This window comes from Rhinatrema bivittatum, chromosome 4, assembly GCF_901001135.1.
Source record: "Rhinatrema bivittatum chromosome 4, aRhiBiv1.1, whole genome shotgun sequence".
In the NCBI taxonomy this organism is placed as follows: Eukaryota; Metazoa; Chordata; class Amphibia; order Gymnophiona; family Rhinatrematidae; genus Rhinatrema; species Rhinatrema bivittatum.
The window spans coordinates 353268121-353290432 of record NC_042618.1 but is presented as its reverse complement, the minus strand read 5'-3'; the positions used below and the strand labels follow the sequence as shown (position 1 = coordinate 353290432).

General features: G+C 42.5%; 1 protein-coding gene across 1 annotated transcript in view; it reads right to left on the bottom strand.

The window, feature by feature from the left end:
* Window positions 1-22312, bottom strand: part of ANKFN1 (ankyrin repeat and fibronectin type III domain containing 1) — a 170035-nt gene that overhangs the window by 37641 nt on the left and 110082 nt on the right. The window contains exons 5-7 of the mRNA XM_029600691.1: window positions 19888-19985; window positions 16170-16260; window positions 11265-11372 (exon numbers count right to left, since the gene is read on the bottom strand). Coding sequence (XP_029456551.1) covers window positions 11265-11372; window positions 16170-16260; window positions 19888-19985 — 297 coding nt within the window. The remainder of the gene's footprint in view (window positions 1-11264; window positions 11373-16169; window positions 16261-19887; window positions 19986-22312) is intronic.

The following is a 22312-nucleotide window of genomic DNA, read 5'->3' as shown; positions in this document are numbered from 1 at the left end:
TTCAGCCCCTGTCACATGGTAGGGGCTAAAGGTCACCGGGGCCATTTTGCTTAGTGGCAGCGGAGGCCCCGGGAGTGGCAGATCGCTCCCGGGACCTCCGCTGGACCACTAGGGGGGTGTCGGGAGGGTGACACTGGCGGGGCGGCAGAGCGAGTCGGGAGCTGGCTGCCTGCCGCGGCGCCCCCTAAGTCTCGGCGCCCTAGGCACAGGCCTAGCTCGCCTAGTGGTTCCGCCGGCCCTGAGGCAGAGCCAGGCATTTTGGCACCCCCTTAGACCCGGCGCCCGGGACGGCCACCCACCCCGCCCACCCCTCGCTACGCCACTGCGCCAATAGCCTTTGCCCTCACTTTGTCACAGGGACTGACCAATGGCACCGGTAGCCCCTGTGACATAGTAAGGTCAAAGGCTATCGGTGCCATTTTGAATACCGGTAGCCCACGGCGTGACTGCAGGAGATGGCTTCCGGACCCCCCACTGGACCACCAGGGAGTTTTGGTAAGTCTTAGGGGGGTCAGGAGGGTGGGGGGGGGTTTGTAATTAATTCAATTTTAGCCGGGAAACGAATAAGAATGAACGCATGAAAGTATCGGGGGCCCCCCTTGCCGAATGCAATGTATCTGCCCCCCGACAAATACGAATACCGAATGCAACATATGCCGTCCCTCTGCACATCCCTAGGGAACAACCATGGAAATAATAGCAAATTCATAATGGTGGAGAGGGAGTGGCGGTAATTTTGAAATGCTTGTTTTACTTGCAATTTAAATTGTTTCCCTTTGAAAATCAGCACATGCAAAGTACGCACGCAGGGAGGATAATTTTAAAACATTCTGACTAGCCCTGAGATAGCTGGATAACCTTTTATCTGGTTAAAAATTTATCAGACAAGCTTAGGGACAGGGTGGGGGGTGTTCCGAGCTGGACCCTTTTATCTAGCTAAGTTAGCTGGATAAATGCCGATTTTCAGCATCTGGCTAACATAGCCAGATAGCCTTAGGACTAGCCGAAGAGCAATCCTAAAGTTATCTGGATAAATGTATCCAGCTAATTTTCACAGATGAGTATATTCAATGGTGTGTCTGTGCCATTGAATCCCTGTGAAGTTACCCAGCCAGCAGCTGAATATGGACCTTTATGATTATACATTATGGGGTGAATTTTCAAAGAATTACATGCGCAAAAATGAGCATTTACATGTGTAAGTAGCATCTACTCATGTACATGCCATTTTATAATCCTCAAACATGCATGTGTATCTTTGTTTTTGTATGCACATATACATATGTAAAAAGGGGGGCAGTCTTGGGGTATTCCAGGGTGGGGGGCGGTCAACATTTACATGTGTAAGTTGCTATTTTCAAAGACATTTACATGTGTAGATTTGCCAACTTACTTGTGTACTATTGGCTGGATGCAAGGAGTGGGTGAACTGTGGGAAGTTCAGGCTGAAAAACCAGCAGGGTCACAATGACTGGATAAAGACTGGGCAAACTAGCGAAGTAATTTGGGGGAGAGGGATGTGAAGGGGGAGACAGCCCCTGCATTCAGCAGCTCTGATTTTCTGAAGAGACCAGGGAGTCCTGCTTGGCCCTTCACCTCCCCCTCCCCTTCTCTCTCCCATGTACCAGCAGTGAATGGGGTGGGGGGGGGGGGGTGAGAGGGATGTGAAGGGGGAGACAGCCCCTGCCTTCAGCAGCTCTGATTTTCTGAAGAGACCAGGGAGTCCTGCTTGGCCCTTCACCTCCCCCTTCCCTTCCCTTTGTCAAGCTACCAACCTTTTCCATTTCCCATTTCCCATCCCCCATATATTAAACTATCACCTCAGTGGGAACCTTGGTAACATCAATAGATAAGAGGGCAGCCAATAGGAATACATATTCCTTCCTATGACCTTAATTGACCTGAAAAGTGTCAAAATGTTTCATTTTCTGTTAGTGCGCACTAACCCAATTAATGATTTTTTGTTACGATAAATCGGGGCAATTCCTATTGTATCGCACTCTTTAACGATTAATGACGATATTAAAAATATCGGACGATAATTTAAATTGTTAAAAAACGATTCACATCCCTATAGTACACATCAGTGAACATTTGATGTGATTTGGCGTGAAGAAAGGAATACAAAGATGAGATTTATACATTGTACTCTCACCCTAGATTGATGCACTCTCTACCTAAGTGCTATCAAGCTAGTGTGGGGGTTCATTGTAGAAATCTCATCTTTAAGATAGCCAGCTATATTCAATAGTGCAGCTGCATCACTGAATATCCCTCCAAAGATAGTTGGATAACTTTATCTGGCTAGCTTTGCAATCCAACCAGTGACTGAATATAACCCCTCCCCCCAGTGCTTAAGTTTGTTTACTTCTTACAAAAATTGTGAGGCATAATTTAAAATTGAAAGAACATTAGCAAGTTATACAACAAACATCTTGCCCTGCTCTTTAACATTACATGGTAAGACTAAATCTGACCTATTGGCAGAATACTGTATAAAAATGCAAAAGTGGGACAGAAACCCATAGGTAATGCTGGTGGGTAGTGGAGATTCCAGTGGGTAGATACTAAAAGTTGTGTTGAACTGCCTATGGCTACATTGTTCCTGTTGCTGTACAAACATGGAAATAACTGACTTTGGAAAAATTGTTCTTTAAATGTCAGGGACTTTTTAAAAAATCATTCACTTCTAAATTGCATCTAAATTTGGAATTTCCGAGCTTCAAAAAATAAAAAATGTAACTGAAGCTCTAGTTTTGTCCTACAACTCCTAGAAAACCTCAAATGAATGAAACATCAAAACTTAGAAATTGGTTTACAAAACTGGGAACATTCCTGAATCAAGCAAAGAGAAAAATACTGTAGTACTTTTGTGTTAACATAGTAACATAGCAAATAACAGGAGATAAAGACCAAATAGGTCCATCCAGTCTTCCCAGTAAGGTGTTTAGGGTTGCAATTGTGTTTACTAATGAGGATGTTGGGGAGATACTGGTTCCGGAGATGGTTTTCAAGGGTGATGAGTCAGATGAACTGAACCAAATCACTGTGAACCTGGAAGATGTAGTAGGCTAGATTAACTAACTAAAGAGCAGCAAATCACCTGGACCTGATAGTATGCACCCCAGGGTTCTGAAGGGACTAAAAAATGAAATTTCAGATTAGTTAAAATGTGCAACCTATCATTAAAATCATCCATTGTACCTGAAGACTGGAGGGTGGCCATTGGCCAATGTAACCCCAATATTTAAAAAGGGCTCCAGGGGCGATCCGGGAAACTATAGACCAGTGAGCCTGACTTCAGTACTGAGAAAAATAGTGAAAACTATTCTAAAGATCAAAATCACAGACCATATAAAAAGACATGGATTTACCCAAGGCAAGTCTTGCCTCACAAATCTGCTTCATTTTTTTGGAGGGGTTAATAAACATGTGGATAAAAGTGAACTGGAAGATGTAGTGCATTTGGATTTTCAGAAGGCGTTTGACAAAGTCCCTCATGAGAGGCTTCTATGAAAACTAAAATATCATGGGATAAGAGGCGATGTCCTTTTGTGGATTACAAACTGGTTAAGACAGGAAAATGAGAGTAGGATTAAATGGTCAATTTTTTCAGTGGAAAAGGGTAAACAGTAGAGTGCCTCAGGGATCTGTACTTGGACCAGTGCTTTTCAATATATTTATAAATGATCTGGAAAAGAATATGATGAGTGAGGTAATCAAATTTGCAGACGATGCAAAATTATTCAGAGCAGTTAAATCACAAGCGGACTGTGATAAACTGCAGGAGGACCTTGCGAGACTGGAAGATTAGGTATCCAAATGGCAGGCGAAAGGTGATGCATATAGAGAAAAATAACCTATGCTGTAGTTACATGATGTTAGGTTCCGTATTAGGAGCTACCATCCAGGAAAAATATCTAGGTGTCATACTGGATAGTACATTGAAATCATCAGTCCAGTGTGCTGCGGCAGTCTAAAAAGCAAACAGAATGTTAGGAATTATTAGGAAGGGAATGGCGAATAAAACAAATGGGGTCGATTTTAAATACTTGTGCGAACGCGTACTTTTGTTTGCGCACCAGGCGCGAACAAAAGTACGCTGGATTTTATAAGATACGCGCGTATCTTATAAAATCCGGGGTCGGCGCGGGCAAGGGGGTGCACATTTGTGCAACCTGTGCGCGCCGAGCCCAGCGCGCGCGGCCTGTTCCCTCCGGGGCCGCTCCGATTTCGAAGCTGCCTCAGAGGGAACTTTCCTTCGCCCTCCCCCCACCTTCCCCTCCCTTCCCCTACCTAACCCACCCCCCCGGCCCTATCTAAACCCCCCCCTTACCTTTGTCGGCAGGCGTAACTTTGCGCGCGTCGGCCGGCTGCCCCACTCCGTGGTTTGGTACCGGGGGCTGTTCCGGAGGCCGCGGCCACGCCCCCGGAATGCCCCCGGGCCGAAACCACGCCCACGTTGCCGCCCCCAAACGCCGCGCCCCGCCCCCTAAACACCGCGTCATCCCGCCACGCCCCCAACACGCCCCTGACAGGAAGCCCCGGGACTTACACGCGTCCCAGGGCTCTGCGCGCACCGGCGGCCTATGCAAAATAGGTGCGCCGGCGCGCAGGGGTTTTAAAATCTGCCCCAATATGTCATAATGCCTCTGTATCACTCCATGGTGAGACTGCACCTTGAGTACTGTGTACAATTCTGGTAACTGCATATCAAAAAAGATATAGTTGCACTGGAGAAGGTACAAAGAAGGGCGACCAAAATGATAAAGGGGATGGAACAGCTCCCCTATGAGGAAAGGCTAAAGGGGTTAGAACTGTTCAGCTTGGAGAAGAGACGGCTGAGGGGGGATATGAAAGAGGGCTTTAAAATCATGAGAGGTCTAGAACAGGTAAATGTGAATCAGTTATTTACTCTTTCGGATAATAGAAGGATTAGGGGGCACTTCATGAAGTTAGCAAGTATCACATTTAAACTAACTGGAGAAAATTCTTTTTCACTCAACGCACAATAAAGCTCTGGAATTTGTTGCCAGAGGATGTGGTTAGTGCAGTTAGTGTAGCTGGGTTTAAAAAAGGTTTGGATAAGTTCTTGGAAGAGAAGTCCATTAACTTCTGTTAATCCAGGTGACTTAAGGAATAGCCACTGCTATTACTGGTGTCAGTAGCAGGGGATCTACTTAGTGTTTGGGTTCTTGCCAGGTACTTAAGAACATAAGAACATAAGAAAATGCCATACTGGTTCAGACCAAGGGTCCATCAAGCCCAGCATCCTGTTTCCAACAGTGGCCAATCCAGGCCATAAGAACCTGGCAAGTACCCAAAAACTAAGTCTATTCCATGTTACCATTGCTAATGGCAGTGGCTATTCTCTAAGTGAACTTAATAGCAGGTAATGGACTTCTCCTCCAAGAACTTATCCAATCCTTTTTTAAACACAGCTATACTAACTGCACTAACAACATCCTCTGGCAACAAATTCCAGAGTTTAATTGTGCGTTGAGTAAAAAAGAACTTTCTCCGATTAGTTTTAAATGTGCCCCATGCTAACTTCATGGAGTGCCCCCTAGTCTTTCTACTATCCGAAAGAGTAAATAACCGATTCACATCTACCCGTTCTAGACCTCTCATGATTTTAAACACCTCTATCATATCCCCCTTGTAGCCTGGATTGGCCTTGCTGGAAACAGGATGCTGGGCTTGATGGACCTTTGGTCTGACCCAATATAGCAATTTCTTATGTTCTTATATTCTCTGAACAAATTATCCCATACTTTCTGTTTTGTATTGTAACTGATGCTCTGTGCCAGTTATCACCATGCAGAAATTGTACATCAAAATTACTACCATTTCATTGGTTCTTCATTTCCTTTCTCTAACCACTAGGCATACCTGGGAATTTTTGATTTTTAGTCACCCTGAAATTACCTTGAATTGGGGGTGGGGGGAGGGCAGGGGCACGGGACCGGATGTGCACAAACTTACTCTCATACACATATACACACTCACACACACACACACACACGCACACACACACACATTAACACTCATGTGTTCATGATAACTTTCCACACACACACATGCTAACGCTCATTCCTCATATTCTCACATGCTCACATACAGCTTTACTCCTCTCATTTTCCCATATCCACACTCCTCTCACACACATACCCACTCACCCTCACACTCATGTTAATTCACATTTTCACTTCTCTTCCTCCTACACAAACACACACATACTCTCACAGACATGTTCTTTCCCCTCCCCTTGATATACACCCTCCCCATGCACACACCCATTCACATATGTCTGAGCATGACTCTGGTGCCTCAGCCTAGACTTAGATCCAAAGCCTGAGCTTTGCCTAGGTATAGGGCACAGCTCGACAAAGGGGCCACAGCCAATGCCTTAGAGTGACTCCAGGGTCTCGGCCTAGGTCCTGGCTCAGTTTCTGGCCTGATGCTGGGGCCTAGGCCGACCAGTTCAAAGACCCAGGCATGAGAAATTTCCCAACATCACACTGCCTAATACTTATCAAATCTGATGCTGTGTCCTGGCTCGGTCCTGATGCTGAGTCCCATTGCCAGGGCCCAGCCCGCAGCCTAGACCAAGACCCAGACCCAACACTGTGGCTTGGCCCAGAGACCAGGTCCTGACACCACAGCACAGACTGGAGGCCAGGTTCCGATACCAGAGCCTTGGCCTAGGCCAGGGCCTGGACCAAGACCCAATGCTGCAGCCAGGGACCGGACCCATGCCCAATGCTGTGGACTGGCCTGGAGGCCGGGTCCTGACACCTGGGCCTCAGCCTAGGCCAGGGCCCAGACCTACGCTTGACACTGCAGACAAGCCGGGATGCCAGGTCCCAACTCCACGGCCTCAGCCAAGATTCAGGCCTGATGCTTGGGTCCAGCCTGGAGGCCAGATCCCAATGCCTGGGCCTCAGCGCAGGGTCAGCATCTTCTTTCTTCAACTCTGCTTTGCCAACTGTCTCTGTCTGCTGGGGTCATTGCACCAGAGTTAATTAACTTCAGCACAATGTCCCAAGTGGATGGCATCAGTTGGCGAAGAAGAGCCGAAGAAAGAAGATGCCAAAGACAAGCCTCAAGTACTGAGTTCTGGGCCTGTGCCTGATCCTGGGCCGAGGCCCTGGTGTTTGGACCTGGCCTCAGGGCTGAGCCCAGGCATCGGGCCTGAGTCCAGGCTGAGGCCCTAACGTCAGGAACTGGGCTCTGGGCTAAGCTGCGGTGTCGGCCCCAGGTCCAGGCTAGGGTTTTCAACTGGCTCCAAATTTTCAGGATAGGTTGATCCTGTCCTGGATTTACTCCCCTGCATGCAGGTACTTATAATTGTGATTTTCTTAGGGAATGCAATAAGTAAATCAGAATAAGTCCCAGCATACAATGGGGTAAAACCAGCACTGGATCAATCTGTCCTGAAAATCTGGAGACAGTTGGCAACTGTAGTCCAGGCCCTGGCCTATTCAGAGGCCCAGGTTTTGGGACCCGGCCTCTGGGCCAGGCTGTGGCATCAGGCCTGGGCCTGGGGTTAGGCTGAGGCCGAGGTATCAGGTCCAGGCCTCCACGCCTGGGCCTTGCATGGGCCTAGGCTGAGGTTGTAGCAACTTACCATGGTCTAGGCCTATGCAAGGTCCTGATGGTTAAGCCCAGGCCAAAGCCTCAACCTTGCGTAGGCCTAGGCTGTGGTAGGAATTCGCAAACTTGGCCTAGGACTTATCTGTGGATCCCCCCCAGACCAGGTAAGTGGGAGTGGGGAGGATCCTGGCCCCGGCATTTTTCCGGGTGGGGGGCATGGGAGGCCTTGGGAGGTCCTGTTTCTTTTTTTTTCTGTTTTTTGGAAACAAAATAAACATTCCACGAAAATAAATTTGAGGGTACTCCCCCCCCCAAAAAAAATGAAATGAAAAACAAAACATTTTTCCCTTTCCCACCCCTAATAGATATTGAAGTCCTCAAGTCTTATCCCATATGTCTTTGGTGCAGACCATAGGAATATAAATTTGTTTCAAAAGAATGCCAAAAATACAACAAATAATGTCATTTTTGTTTGTTCTGAATGGAATGAACCTAACATAAAAGGACTTTTATTAGATCTTGCCCGACTCTGGCCGAGTTTCGCTCACCAAATTGCTGCCTCAGGGGCTACTAAAAACAAGTACAAAAACACACATACATAAATATATGTAAAAGCAAATGGATGTACATACATATAAAATTGAATGAATAAATAATTCTAAAATATAAACTCAAAAGGATGTACATACATATAAATTAAACACATAAATAATTCAAAACATAAGACAATGTATGTGTACACAAAGACATATTTAAAAAAATGAAATTAATAAATAGCTAAAATGTATATGTATGTGTGTAAGAATATCACAATGGCAGATACAAAAATATATGTATGAATCTAGTGATGGAAGGTATTCAGTCACATTTTTTCCATTTCCACTATGGATCCCCTCCTTCCATCACTAGATTCATATATATATTCTTACACACATACATATACATTTTAGTTTTTTATTAATTTCATTTTTTTAAATATATGTCTTTGTATACACATACATTGTCTGTTTTGAATTATTTATGTGTTCAATTTTATATGTATGTACATCCATTTGCTTTTACATATATTTATGTATGTGTGTTTTTAGTAGCCCCTGAGGCAGCTCCTTGGTGAGCGAAACTCGGCCAGAGTCAGGCAAGATCTAATAAAAGTCCTTTTATATACCGATCCTCTTCTTCGTTTTTATCGCTGCACAGCTTGCTTATTTGTTTGTTTGTTTGTTTGTTTGTTTATTTATTTATTTATTTATTTATTTATTTATTTAAGGACTTTTATATACCGGTTCACATTTGAACAGTAGGTTTGGAAATTACATGTTAACAGGGAGTAGCAGCTATCTTGGATCAGCTTCTGCTTTGTTTTTATGAACCTAACATGGCCTCCTAGAAAAATATCCAATAATTTGGGAGTATTTTTGTATTCGTGACATTTAAAAAAAATAAAAATGGGCCTCTGGACTAGAGTGGGGGCCAACTCGAAGCTGGCCTAGTGCCAAGACCTAAGCGGAGCCATGGCCTTGCCTGGCACAGGGGTCATCCTGGAGCTGGCCCTGGACCAGGGCCAGAGCTCGTTCTCTCTCCCTATCCCCCTTTATAATTGCCAGGGCCAGGGAGCTCGCACCCTACCCCCACTTACCCCCTTCCAAGTTTCTCCAAAATGGGCAGAAGTGATATCCAGTTGCTTTTGCCCAGTACACAATGCTTTAAAAATGGTGCCGGAATGCGAACTTCAGATTGGGTAGTCTCAGCACTAGGTAGGCCTCAGCACCAGGCCAGCTTCAGGCAGGCTCTGGCACCCAAGCTGGCTCTGGATGTAAACAAACCCACAGGAAGCCTTTCAAGGACTACTGGAGGCCCATTTTTTTTAAAAAATTGGTTTATTTATATATTTTTTGTTTGTTTGTTTTTTTTTTGTTTGGAAAATGAATCAAAGTGAATACAAAATTTAATGATCTAAAAAAAAAAAAAAGACACCCCCCCAAATGAAAAAACAAACCAAAACAAAATAATAGGGGTTGCACTTCCCTATCAGACCCCACACCATTTTGGTTGCCTTTCTCTTGACCACTTGTAAACCATCTCTGTCCTTTTTGAAATCGGGCCTCCAGAACTGAACACAGTATTCCTTCCATTTGAGGCCTCTCCAATGACCTGTACAGGGACATTATCACCTCCTTTTTCATAAGGGGTTATGTGGCTGCCTTTGTCTATTCAGCCTAGTTTGCCTCTGACCTTTGTCACTACCCTGTTACACTGCTTTGCTACTTTCAGGTCACTGGTTCAGTATCACCACATTTTCTCTCTCCTAGTCCATGCACATCAGTTTCTTATTTATTTATTTTCCAAGTTTCTTGCCCCCCTCCCAAAGTATAACTCCTTTGGATTTCTGCACCCAAATGCATGACACTGTACTTCTTGGCACTGAATCCTAGATGCCAAACCTTGACCCCCCTACTCAAGCTTTCTTAGATCAATTCTCATTCTCTCTACTCCTTGAGAGGTGTTCACCCTGTTGTAGATCTTAGCATCATCTACAAAAAAAAAAGACAAACTTTTCCTTCTAACTCCTCCACAATATCACCCATAAAGATATTGAACAGAACTGATCCTTGAGGCACTCCACTAATCACCCTTCTCTCCTCAGAGTTCCATTTACCACTACCTGCTGCCATCTGCCATTCAGCCAGTTTCTAATCCACACCTGCACATTACACTCCTGAATAGGGATGTGAATCGGATGCCCGATCATTTGCGCTTTCGGGTTCGTCTGACCGCAGGAAAATCTCGTTTTCCCACGGATCGGCATTTTATTTTTTTAGTGAAAAATCGTTTTTCAGCTTAATGCATGCTAAAGGGAGTTAGTGCGCGCTAACAAAAAATAACAAAATGTAACCAAAAATAAACCTTTTTTTGTTAGCGCGCACTAATGGGAGTTAGCGCGCACTAACCCGAAAAACGATTTTCATGAAAATTCAGGGGAAAAAATGTTCGTTTCGCTTTTTAACCGATATATAACGAATTAAGAAATATCGTACGATATTTCGTTATAAAAACGATTCACATCCCTACTCCTGAATGTATCTGTCATCCTCTGGCCCCCTCCTGCTGCAGCAGAAGTGAATGAATGGCTTCCATATTAGTGACAGCACCATTCTAACAGATTTATGGCTGTAATCTTGCCCATAGACTCCCTGCTGCACCACCTCTTTCCGCCGGAGGGCCAGAATTTGCATCCAGAAGTACAGCTGTAAACCGAGGTATCTGAAGATATCCCAGAATTCTAGCTACTGGACTTGGGAACCCGCAGGAAAAACACGAGCTCCCAGCTGGTCTGTTTGGAAGCGGCCAATTACTTTGTCTAGTGTTAGTATGTTACATGGCAATAAGGAAAATGTTTTTTGAACACCCTTGCAACACTAAACGATCTCTGCAAATTAAAGTCAATAAAGACGTTTGGTTTTCATTTTCTTGTGTTTGCTTGCACATGATCTACATAAAAAAAAAAAAATACTGTCAAAGGATAAAGCATGATATCAGACCAAAAGTATTGCAGGTGTATACCAATATTGCAATCTTTCTTTGCCTGATAAAATGAGAACGCAGGGCCCAGTTAGAAGAATACCAATGCTGCTACAGGTATCCCCTCCCAGGTGGCTCCCAGTGCTTACCTCGGTAGCTATAATGCTGATGAGCCTCTCGGACCTGCTGTAGCAAGTGTTCCAAAGCTTCGATCTGGCCCTTGTGTCTAGGCTCTCTACCATCAAAATCTTTCCAGTCTGTTGAGCAAATTCAAATATAACGCTTTAGCTTTGCTGCTTCTTTATAATTGCAATAATAATAAATAATAATAATAATAATACTTATGATTTTATAGTTTTACTGGATATACACACAGTTTATAATCTTGATTTTCTAAGCTATATCCCCATAGATTTAGTAAATCAGGGTCTATGTGGGTACCTGAGGCAACAGGTAATAGAAGGAGAAGAACTGAACATGACTACCCCAAGGTCACAAGGAGAGCCAGTGGAAGAAGTGGGATTTGACCCCTGGTTTCCAGCCCATTGCACTAACACCACTTGGCCACTCTTCACCTTGCATGATTTTGTTTTCTGTACAGGAAAAATTCTCGATCCACAGATTGATCAACTGCCAGGAATGCCAGTCTCCACAGAGCCCAACCTCAGAAAAACCTATGTAATACCCAGAACTTAACACCATACTCTGCCTAAACTCTCTCCCTTACCCTAGGAGGTCACCACAGGTAATCCTGGGCAGTTCACTCAAGGCTCAGGACAAACCCACACCTTTAATTTTTTTTGTAAATGTTGCACTATTTAATTTGAATCAGAGATCCAAAAGAAAACTAACTCCATAATTGGGTGGCACCTGTCAAGAAAGCCCTAGTTTCTAACTTGGGCTTCTCTACTTCCCGCTGTGTCAGAACCCCAGGCATTCAGCCTGGCTTGAGCGAAGATCTCACTCAGGGACATCGTAACTCAGTTTCCTATGCAGGCACACAGGACAGTTCCTCTCAACATATGAAAAACTCAGAACAGCAAGTTAAATTGAGCCCGAACTTTAACGGGGAGCCAATGGAGGAAGCATAACAATGACATTGCACTTCAATGCCCCCAAATCATTCTGGTCACAGTATGCTGGACTTTTAGCCATTTACACGTCTGTCAGGTAGACCCAGGTTCAGACTACTCCTGTAGACCAGGTAAGAAAGAACAAACACGTGCATTATAGCCTTGAAATATCTCGTATGTAGCAATGGCTACAATCTACTAACCAATCTTAATTTAACAGTTGCCTTGGATGCCACCAGGTCCAAATTAGAATCTAAATTCATGCCGAAGTTCTTGAGAGCTGCTAAGCACAGAGCCGTTGTCTGCCATCCATACTGACAGAGGCAGAACAATCTGATCTGGGCCACCTGTTTTCAGAATTTCAGTTTTCTGATCATCAAGTGCCAATGTGCTCATTTGGAGCCATCTGGCAATTTCCTTAATACATAGATTAACATTTTCCATCACAGTATAAAGTATTTTTGTAATAGGTGCGACCAGTAGGGGTGTCATTTGCATTTTTTTCATTTCGTTTTTTCGTTTTGCTTTTTTAACACAAAGGAAACAAGCAAAATGAAAGAAATAAAAGAAACAAAGAAACAAAATTAAATTTTAAAAAATGGAGTTGGGTCTGGGATTTGTCCCTGCTTCCCCGCCCAACAACAATATTCGTAAAAAAAAAATGCCCGGGCTCCTCTTTATTTCTCCCCCACCTTTCCAACCCCTTCCAGCCTCCCTCTCCAGTATCTTACTCCATGGGTTGACTTCAGATGGGGCCAACCACTGCTATTTCTCAAAGTGGCACTTCTATCCCAAGGCTGACACTACTTTGTTTTTGTTGTACAAACTGTCATCAGCACCAACATGAAAAGTAGAAGTGGTGGATATGGAATGGAAAGATGACTAAAATACTGGGGAGGGGGTTTGGAGGAGTGGGGGAAAGGTGGACAAGGACCTTGAATTTTTTCAAAAAGGAAATGAAAAGAAAATGAGCAAACTTTCATTTTTTTGTTTTCAAATCAGGAAATTTTATTGAAATTTCCTATTTTGTTCCCAAGGAAAAAAATCATCCCTAACAACCAGCTGGATATCATCTGTGTATATATATATATATATATATATATATATAGCCAATCAGGCCCAAAAATCAGATTAGCTGTCCCAGTGGCATGATGAAAATATTGAAGAACAGTGTCCATAACACAGAACCCTGTGGAATATCATTGCCCAAATTAGAAAGCTCTGATAAGGCCCCTTTTATATTCATTGCAAATGATCTACTTCTTCAAAGAGCAAGTAATTCATCGTGAAGCAGTGCCCCCTACCCCCATCAGCTTGCAGCTATCCTTAGCGTATCATGGTTAACCAAGTCATAAGCACATGAAAGATCTAAGAAAACCAGGAGAGCTGTAAACATCCTCATCCAACCATCTTAATAGGTCATCAGTAACAGATAACAAAACATCTCAGTGCTATGACCACATCGAAACGCAGCTTGAAAACTCATCCAGGCCCTCTATATCCTCCTCAAATGAAGACTTTTGGTTTGTCATCTTAAAAATGACCCTATAAGAAGCAAAAATTGGAACAGACTTTCTGATGAAAAGAATTCAGCAACTTTTCAGTTTGATTACGGATTTTTCCTTGAAAATTCTCAGATAATTTCAGCAAAGTCTACAGTGGGAATATTGGCCCATGGCATCAATCTGATACTTCATTAACAACCTGCGTATCATTATTGATAAAGACAAGTATTGTGTGGGTGTGTGTAATAATGAGATAACTAAAATATATAACCTGCAATTGCATTTGGCTTTATAAAACTTCACAAACTTCTTAAAAATAAAAATTGAAGTTGATTTATGCTGCTGGGGTGACTGATTTGTAACTATACATCTTTGCTGTATTCACTGGTAAAGAAGTGGTATGTCAGTCAGGAAAACAAATGTTTTAAGAAGACCTTGGCAGGCTTTGAACATGTTTCTTCAATTTTGTAATTTTATTATTAACCAGCAGAAGATAACATCACAAATGAAATCAGTTACTAGGCCAAAACATTATTCTATTCTATTCTACAGCAGAGCTACCAGAATGCCATGACTGATCACTGCTGTAAGTAGCTTTGCAGGTAGTAGAGCTGAACATCAAAAGGTAGCTGAGAAACACCAGATTTAGTCAACCTCCAGGAGACATTTTCCTCACAAGGGACAATTTCTCTTGCTACACATATACAGTAGCTGTAAAGACTTGATGTGTGGGGCCTTTTTTTGTCTACTACGAGCTGTTTGAAACTACCCAGAATGTTGTTTTATTTTTTAGTGAAATAAAAAATTGGCTCTATGGCCAATGAGTCATGACTACAGTAAAATAAGAAAAAAACCCCCACCTCCTGTGACTTACTTTCTTTGCTAAACTAAATCATTTAACAGTACCTTTCTACTTCAAAATACTGTTGCTGAGTGAAGGAATTTACATTTATCTTTCGGCCAGGTTAAGTTACTTGTAAAGGAGATGAACCATCTATTTGTCTTATAATATACATTGGTATAGCAATAAAACTATCATGCATTTATATATACAACTGGGCTAAAATGTGATACCAGAAAAGTGATATTATATGTCAGTATCATACCCCTCCATTTAATTACTGTCTGATCCTACATTGGATGTCAATTTAAACAGTCTGAAATTGAATGGATGGTTACAATGTAATCATTTCATATGGTTGCATTTAAGCTATGTTTAAAATCTTTATGATTTTCCAGCCATTTAAATGATCTACCAGCCTATCTCCCATACAATGCAGAATATTATTAAAAAATGTGCTTGTCTGTATAGATCAATGAGAACATTCTGAAGCTGGGCATATATTGAAGATAGTATGGGCTGGCTAACCATCTTTTTCAAAAGACAGTTTTAATCCTGCCCCCTCGCCCTCACACATGCATGCTTGGACTTGTGATCCTGCTTTCCCTAAATTTGTACTACAAGTCCAGGCATACAGTGGGACAAAACCAGGAATGGATCAGCTTGTCTTGAAATAAGGAGCCAGCTGGATGGCCTTGTGATGGATTCCAAAATTAGGATTCTATGACTCTTTTTTTGATAAATATGAAGTTTGTATAGTCATTTTGTAAAGAGCAGATACACATTTCAGACTATAGGGCCAATGTACTACAGTGTGCTAACATTAGCCATTCACGCATATTAACACAGTGTTTATTACATGTACTAACAGCCTATGTTAATGACAATGTTAGCAAGACAGACCATAAAATATGTCTGGCCTTCACCTATGGATGTTACTGCAAAAAACTCAACCACATCATCCCAAGGAATAGGTAAGTTTTTTGCATTAATGAATCTGTGAAGCAATTAGCATGCGTACCTTTTTGCAATGCTAATAGATAATGAGCTCTTTTGCGTCTCATTACCTCATTAGCATAGTTTTTGCATTAAAACTGTCACAAGCTAATTTACGTTAAATGTTCTGTAACTGTCCACAAACTAGATTGCTTGCATTGCCAGCATTTTTAACGCACATTAACACTTGCAAAAGCATTAGCACACTTTAACACTTTCATTCCTAGATGTTATTTTTTGGATAGCCAAATTTCTGGATGAGCTTTTTTGACTCAATTTGTGCCTGTTAGTGTGGTATCTTCGGTCAAGTTAAATAAAATATAAGCAGGGGATTTACACCAAAAGATGAATTCATAAAGCATTCCATTAGTTTACTTATGTGTGTTAATCCAGTAAGGTATCAGAAGCACTGTATGAACCCTTTGGTTCCTGGAATTTGCACTTTCATATGGTCAACGTGTTAGAACCAAAGACAGGGGTTAAGAAATTACAGACTTCAAAGGGTTAATATTATTTAAAAAGAGAAGGAGATGATTTACCAAAGGCAGAATGCTGCACCACAATTTGCCTTTCCTTTTAAACAATTCTGTTGAAACAATGCATAAAAGAAAATGTGAAAGAACGAATCTCTCCACCTACTGGAAGGAGCAGCAGAAGCAGGGGAAGCAGCCTCTGGAGGACTCCAGCCTTTCATGTTGCATGCGGCCACTCGAACAAAATAACTTTGACCCTGTGAATGCAATGAAGTTGGGAGAAAAGAATTACCATAACGTAAAAGAATTCTCAAAAACGAGGTACTGGGTTGACTTTGGTCTATCTTCATCCTTGAAGAGAATGGGAAAATATCAGACCAAAGAGGCGATAACATTCAGATGCTTCACTGGTTTGAGTAATTCACCAGAGGCAAGGACATTCTAGACAGGGGAAGACGGAAAGAGATGGCTAGGCTCAGGAGTCTGGAAAAGGTTGGCGGATACATGGAACAAACCTTTACATGGAGGTGATGGGGCAAAATTGATGATGGAATTTAAAAAAAGCCTAGGAGATCCCTTGTGGCGAGGTACATAAGGGTAAACCTGGAGACCTAGTAAGGTCTGCAATATTCTAGTAGGCAGAGAAAACAAACTATCTGTTGTCATATGTTGTTTTCTATAAATCTGAAAAACGAAGAGGCCAGCATTCAGAGGATGATTTGTAAGTTATCCAGCTAAATGTCAACTTTTCAGTATCGCCGGCACTTATCTAGCTAAATTTCAGCCAGATAAGTACTTATTCCGCTAAAATTTAACCTAATACGTGATGGGCATTTTGGGGCATTCTGGGGGAAGGGGGAGAGATGAATTCACTGGGAAACTTATCCGGGGAACTCTAATATTAGGAGTTAGCCAAATACGTTTCTTGGCTAACTCTAGCTGGCCTCAGGAGCAGTTCTAAACTATCGGGGAGTGTGATTCCCAATAATTTTAGATTTAACTGGCTATTTTCAAAAGAATATATGGTTAAAAGGTGATATTGTTAAAAAAAAAGCATCATGCACGCCAAGTGACCCGATTCTGCTTTCTCTAAAACAATGTTCAAAAAATGGATTTTGCCAGGCTGAATACCTCCACTTACCCAAAATGCTCTCCTGTTAGTCAAAAGCAGATAGCAATGTCCCCTTTTTCTCTCTCCCTCTCCCTCTCCCCCTGTACCTAACCAGCACCTTATCAAATCTCTCTCACTCACTGGGATCGCAGTGCACTCGGACCACTCCCAAAGGCTTTCTGCATTGCTCTGACAGTAATGCTGAAGGCATAAGCTACCAAAGTTGCTGTTAGAATACTAGAATACTATTTTAACAGCAACACCAGGTAGCTTATGCTTCCAGCATTGCTGTCAGAACAAATCTGCAAGCCACTGGGAGACGTAGAAGTGTACTGTGATTTCAGTGGCTGAGAGGGATTTGGTAAGGTGCCAGGTGGGTAGGATGGATAGGGTTGAGGTAAGGGGGCAGGGGGCGAGGGAGATAGAGGGAGCATTACTATATGATTTTTGGCTAACCAGGGAGGGGTGGGGGCTAGTGAGTTGACCCAGTCTATTTCTTATTTTAAGTTTGCTTGGCGGGGATTTTTTGGGGAGTGGGGGGGGGTAGGTCCTTGGCCTGGCTGGAACCATTTTTCATACATTGTCAAGTAGGATGGGGAATCAATGTTGTTCAATGGGATGTTTAGCCTGCTGAATATCCAGGATAACTTATCTGGCTAATCTTAGGCAGATAAGTTATCCACTCAACATATTTTTGAAAAATAGCCTCAAAGAATTTCATGGGGACTTTCCATGGATTTTAAGATCTTTCTTCCTTTACTGTTGATGTTAACTGAACCATTTATGTGCAAGTTATAATGAAATTAGGCTCTTTCAAGGCTAGTCTGTTGAAGCCTGTTTCACTGAATGAGCAAGGGAGAGATGTGTGTTAGATATGGTGCTGCCTATTGCCAAGACAGAGAGCATGGAATATACCTAATTGCCATGACTGTGTTTACTCCAGTGCAAATATGGTAGCTTTCAACATTTTGCTAATTTATGCTGGCATGTGTAACAGGCAGGACTGGAGTGAGGTGAGTGGGCCTCCCCTTCCCAAGCAATTCTGTAAGGGGTGGGGAGAAGCATCAGATGGGAGTAATCTATCATTTGTTTCCTTTATGTTTGTTTATTAAATCATAGTGATGACAGCTTATAAATTAAATTTTGTACAAACCTGTGCTGTGTAATATCAAATTTTAAAAGCTTGTATTTTTAAAAATCATTAGGGTGAGTTTTCAAAGATTTACACGTGCAAAAACTAGCATATGCACACGGAAGTAGCATCTATTTGTGCATATGCTATTTTATGAACCTCATAAACATACCTGCATGTTTTTGCTTTCGTGTGCACATATACACTCATAGAAAGGGGACGATGTGTTTCAGGGCAGCGCCAGCGTTTATACATTTAGGCCTGATTTATCATTCTGCTACATTGTTCACGGGCAGAATGATGGCCCGTGAACAAAAAAAAAGAGGTGGGGGTAGGGCGATAGTGTGCAGCCGGCCACATCGCAGTGGTGCGGTTTAGCTCGCCGCGATGTGGCAGCACCGCACACTATCACCCCCGTAGCACCACGGGAAAAGATATAGTTATTTCCCGCAACGCTGCCGGTGATAATGTGAAAAATATTATCGCTCGCAGCGAAGCCGGGAGATAACTCCCCCCAAACCCCTGCCACACTCTTCCCCTTCCCTTACGATAAGGCCACATCGCAGCTTGATGAATGACCCGGTTCAGTTGCTATTTTAAAAGACACTTCCGCAGGTAGATTTGCCAACTTCCTCATGCAATTTTACACCTGCTAATAATCTTGCGTAAATGATATTAAACGTGTTTATTGTGTACTATTTGCTGGGTGGGAGGTCTGGGTAAACTGGTGGAGTAATCGGTAAAACTGGTAATTTCACTTATGTATTCATGTTTTAAAAGATATTGAGTTGCATGCTTATATTCTGATTTAAGTGCGTGCCAATTTATTTTTGTACGTAAAATATACGCATGCATATGTTTAACAGAGATAGGAAAAGTACATGCATGCAATGTAGTGAAATACTCATGTTCAATGCGTTGCACGTATTCGTGCTGAAGCCTACATTTGCACATATGCTGTAGGGTACAAATACACGCAGTTTGTAATACTCATGTGTGTGATATGTGCGGGTTATAATATACCATGGTAAAACTACGTGCGGCCCTATATACATGTATATGCCCCATGCACATTTGTTTGAAGGTTATCCTCATTGTTTATTGGGGATAGGGAAATGTCAACAAAATATCTCTCTATGACTTTGTTTTAGAGAACCTACTTTTAAAAAGGATTAGCCACATGATCAGAAAATAACACCTCTCCAAAGTCTTTAAATGTATATCTCTCTGAAAGCTGAATATATTGCTTCAAAGCATCAGCACATTTGGTCCTTGGCTTGCTCACCTCATCCTTGAGTTTTTGTCTTTATTTCAGTGGTTTTTGCTAGATGGAATAACTCAACTCCAAGTGCCAGCATGCTAATCTGACTGTTAATGAGAGCAGATTTACCAGTGGTTGCAGATGGGTAAACCATTCATAAAATGTAGGGATGTGCTATCTATTTTAATCGACAAGGAAATCACGACGGTAATTCTTGTTTCGTTTTGTGTCATTTCCCATCTTAAATGACACAAAAATGTAAACAAAATGTTTCATTTTGTTTCTGCATTTTAATGTGCATTAAAATGATTTAGTTCAGAAAGGAAAAAAACCAATGCTTTAAAGGAGCTTATGACTGACATGAATAGCTTGGCATTTACCGTTACAAGCCCTGTGATAGCACACTTCAAGGACTGAAGATTGTCCAAGATTATTTCTCCAGCCACAGGAGAAAAGTCTGAAGAACAGCTCCACTCCACTAGACAAAAAAGAGAGAGAGAGATAAGAAAGAATACTGAATTAGATTTGATTAGGAAAAACAGAAACTCAGGCATTTTGTCTGTCTTAAACAGCCGCTGGCTGGCAGGCTGGATACATTTATCTGGCTAACTTGGCTGGGAAGTTCAGCAGTGCAGGCACAGCACTGAATATGCTTGGTTATCTCCAAGTTAGCCAGATATGTTTAACCGGATATCTTTAGGGCCAATTTCATGTTGTCCTAGAGCTATCCAGCAGCATTAGCTGTGTTACTTTGAAAATCGGAGTTATCTAAGTTGGATAATGGCACTCTCTCCCGGAATACCTCTGGATTGCCCCCGACTTACAGGCCGATACAGTACAGTGCCCTCCGATGGAGCGCACTGTTAGCCGGCGTTTTGGATGCGCTAGCTTTACCCCTTATTCAGTCCAAAACACGTGTCCAACCCCCCCCCCCCCCCAAACCTAATAGCGCCCGCAACATGCAAATGCATGTTGATGGCCCTATTAGGTATTCCCTCTCGATTCAGAATGCAAAATGTGCAGCCAAGCCGCACATTTTGCTTTCAGAAATTTGCGCCTACCCAAAGGTAGGCGCTAATTTCTCCGGGCACTGGGAAAGTGCACAGAAAAGCAGTAAAAACTGCTTTTCTGTGCAACCTCTGACTTAATATCATGGTGATATTAAGTCGGAGGTCCCGAAAGTTTAAAAAAGTAAAAAAAAAAATAAATAATAATTTAAAATGGGCCTGTGGCTGGCGGGTCGAAAACTGGACGTTCAATTTTGCTGTCAAACCTGCTGACAGCCGCCGCTTCCGTCTAAAAAGAGGCCCTAGGGACGCGGCAGTGTCCCTAGGGCCTCTTTTTACTGCCAGACCTAATTTTAATAAATTAAAATACTGAATCGCGCGCACAGGAGAATGGCCTGTGCGCGCGCCTGGAGAGCGGGCGCTCGCCTGCTCTCCCGCATTTTTACTGTATCGGCCCGATAGCCAGATAAGTTTTCAGCTGGAGAACAAGTTATCCTGCTATATCAGAGGTAGGCAGACTGGTGTGATTTCCAAATCCTGGCATTGTGTCCAGCTAAGTGCCAAACTTAGGGCCTGATTTCCTGAGGCTTTTCTGCCATTCTGTGCCTATGGGGACAGAGCTTGGTAAATGAGGTCCTTAGCTGGACAAACATGCCGAATATGGACTTCCACTGGTTATTTTAGTATCACATTCCTCTTTTTCACTTGGGAGTGACAAGTTTTGGTAACAGCAAGGTACAGGGTTTACACAACTCAGAAACTTTGTCTTGTAAACAGAAGATGCTTAAGAATGCTTAAGTAAATTTAGTGTGATTTGAATACTTTTGCACGTCAGTTGAGATTATGTTGAAAAACAGGAGCCCATTTGATGACCTCATTTTGCTACGCAACCTTGGTCAAAGTGTGTGCTACCAGAAAACAATTTCAACCGTCCATAAAAGGGCAGATGTCTTTATGCTTGCTGAAGTTTCTGCAAGATCTATGAAATAGCTCAAAAAATATTTGACTCAACTGGAGCAGACACAGCCAGTCATAGGATCAACAAATTAAAATAGTGTGGCATGAAAAGTGAGTATTCTCTTAGTAGCTCGCTGTTTTTCCTCAGACAGTCTTTACGGCATAGCAATTTTCTGTATCAGAAACACACTTATCTCCATAGATTTCATTCATGGGAAGGAAAAGTCATGTTCAATTATACCAAGAAAGATTAACATTAGGCAAGTTCCTTTATAATGAATGGCCTGAGAACTGATGCATGAAGCGTGATGGTTTTGAACCCTTGAAGGAGACCAGTGATTGGGCGTATAGGAGACATACCGTCCCTTCTTCTGAAGGAAATAAGTTGATATGAAGTTATTTTCAAAACTAGTTTGGAGTGAATTTTCAAAGGAGTTTTGCAAGTAAGAATAGCATCTGTACGTGTAAATAGCATGCACACGCGTATACGCTATTTTATACCTTTGAGAGCAATTGCCTACTTTCGGTTTCATCCATGTATTTTATAGGCGGAAAAAGGGACGGTCTAGGGGTGTTCCAGGCTAGGTTTAGCAATTTGTGTGATAGGTGCTAATTTGTAATAGATATTCGCGTATAAACTAGTGAACTTGTTTGTACAATTTTACACCTGCTAATTGACTCATGCAAGTGAAATCGCACTTGTTTGCAGTTTCTTGGTGGGAGGTCTGGGTGAACTGGTGGGGGCTCAAAGCAAAGTCCTGGAGGATAAGGTGAAATGGAGAAGGGCTTGAGTGAACTGATTCCAAGTACTCGTGCAAGTATTTTCAAAACAGTACATGCA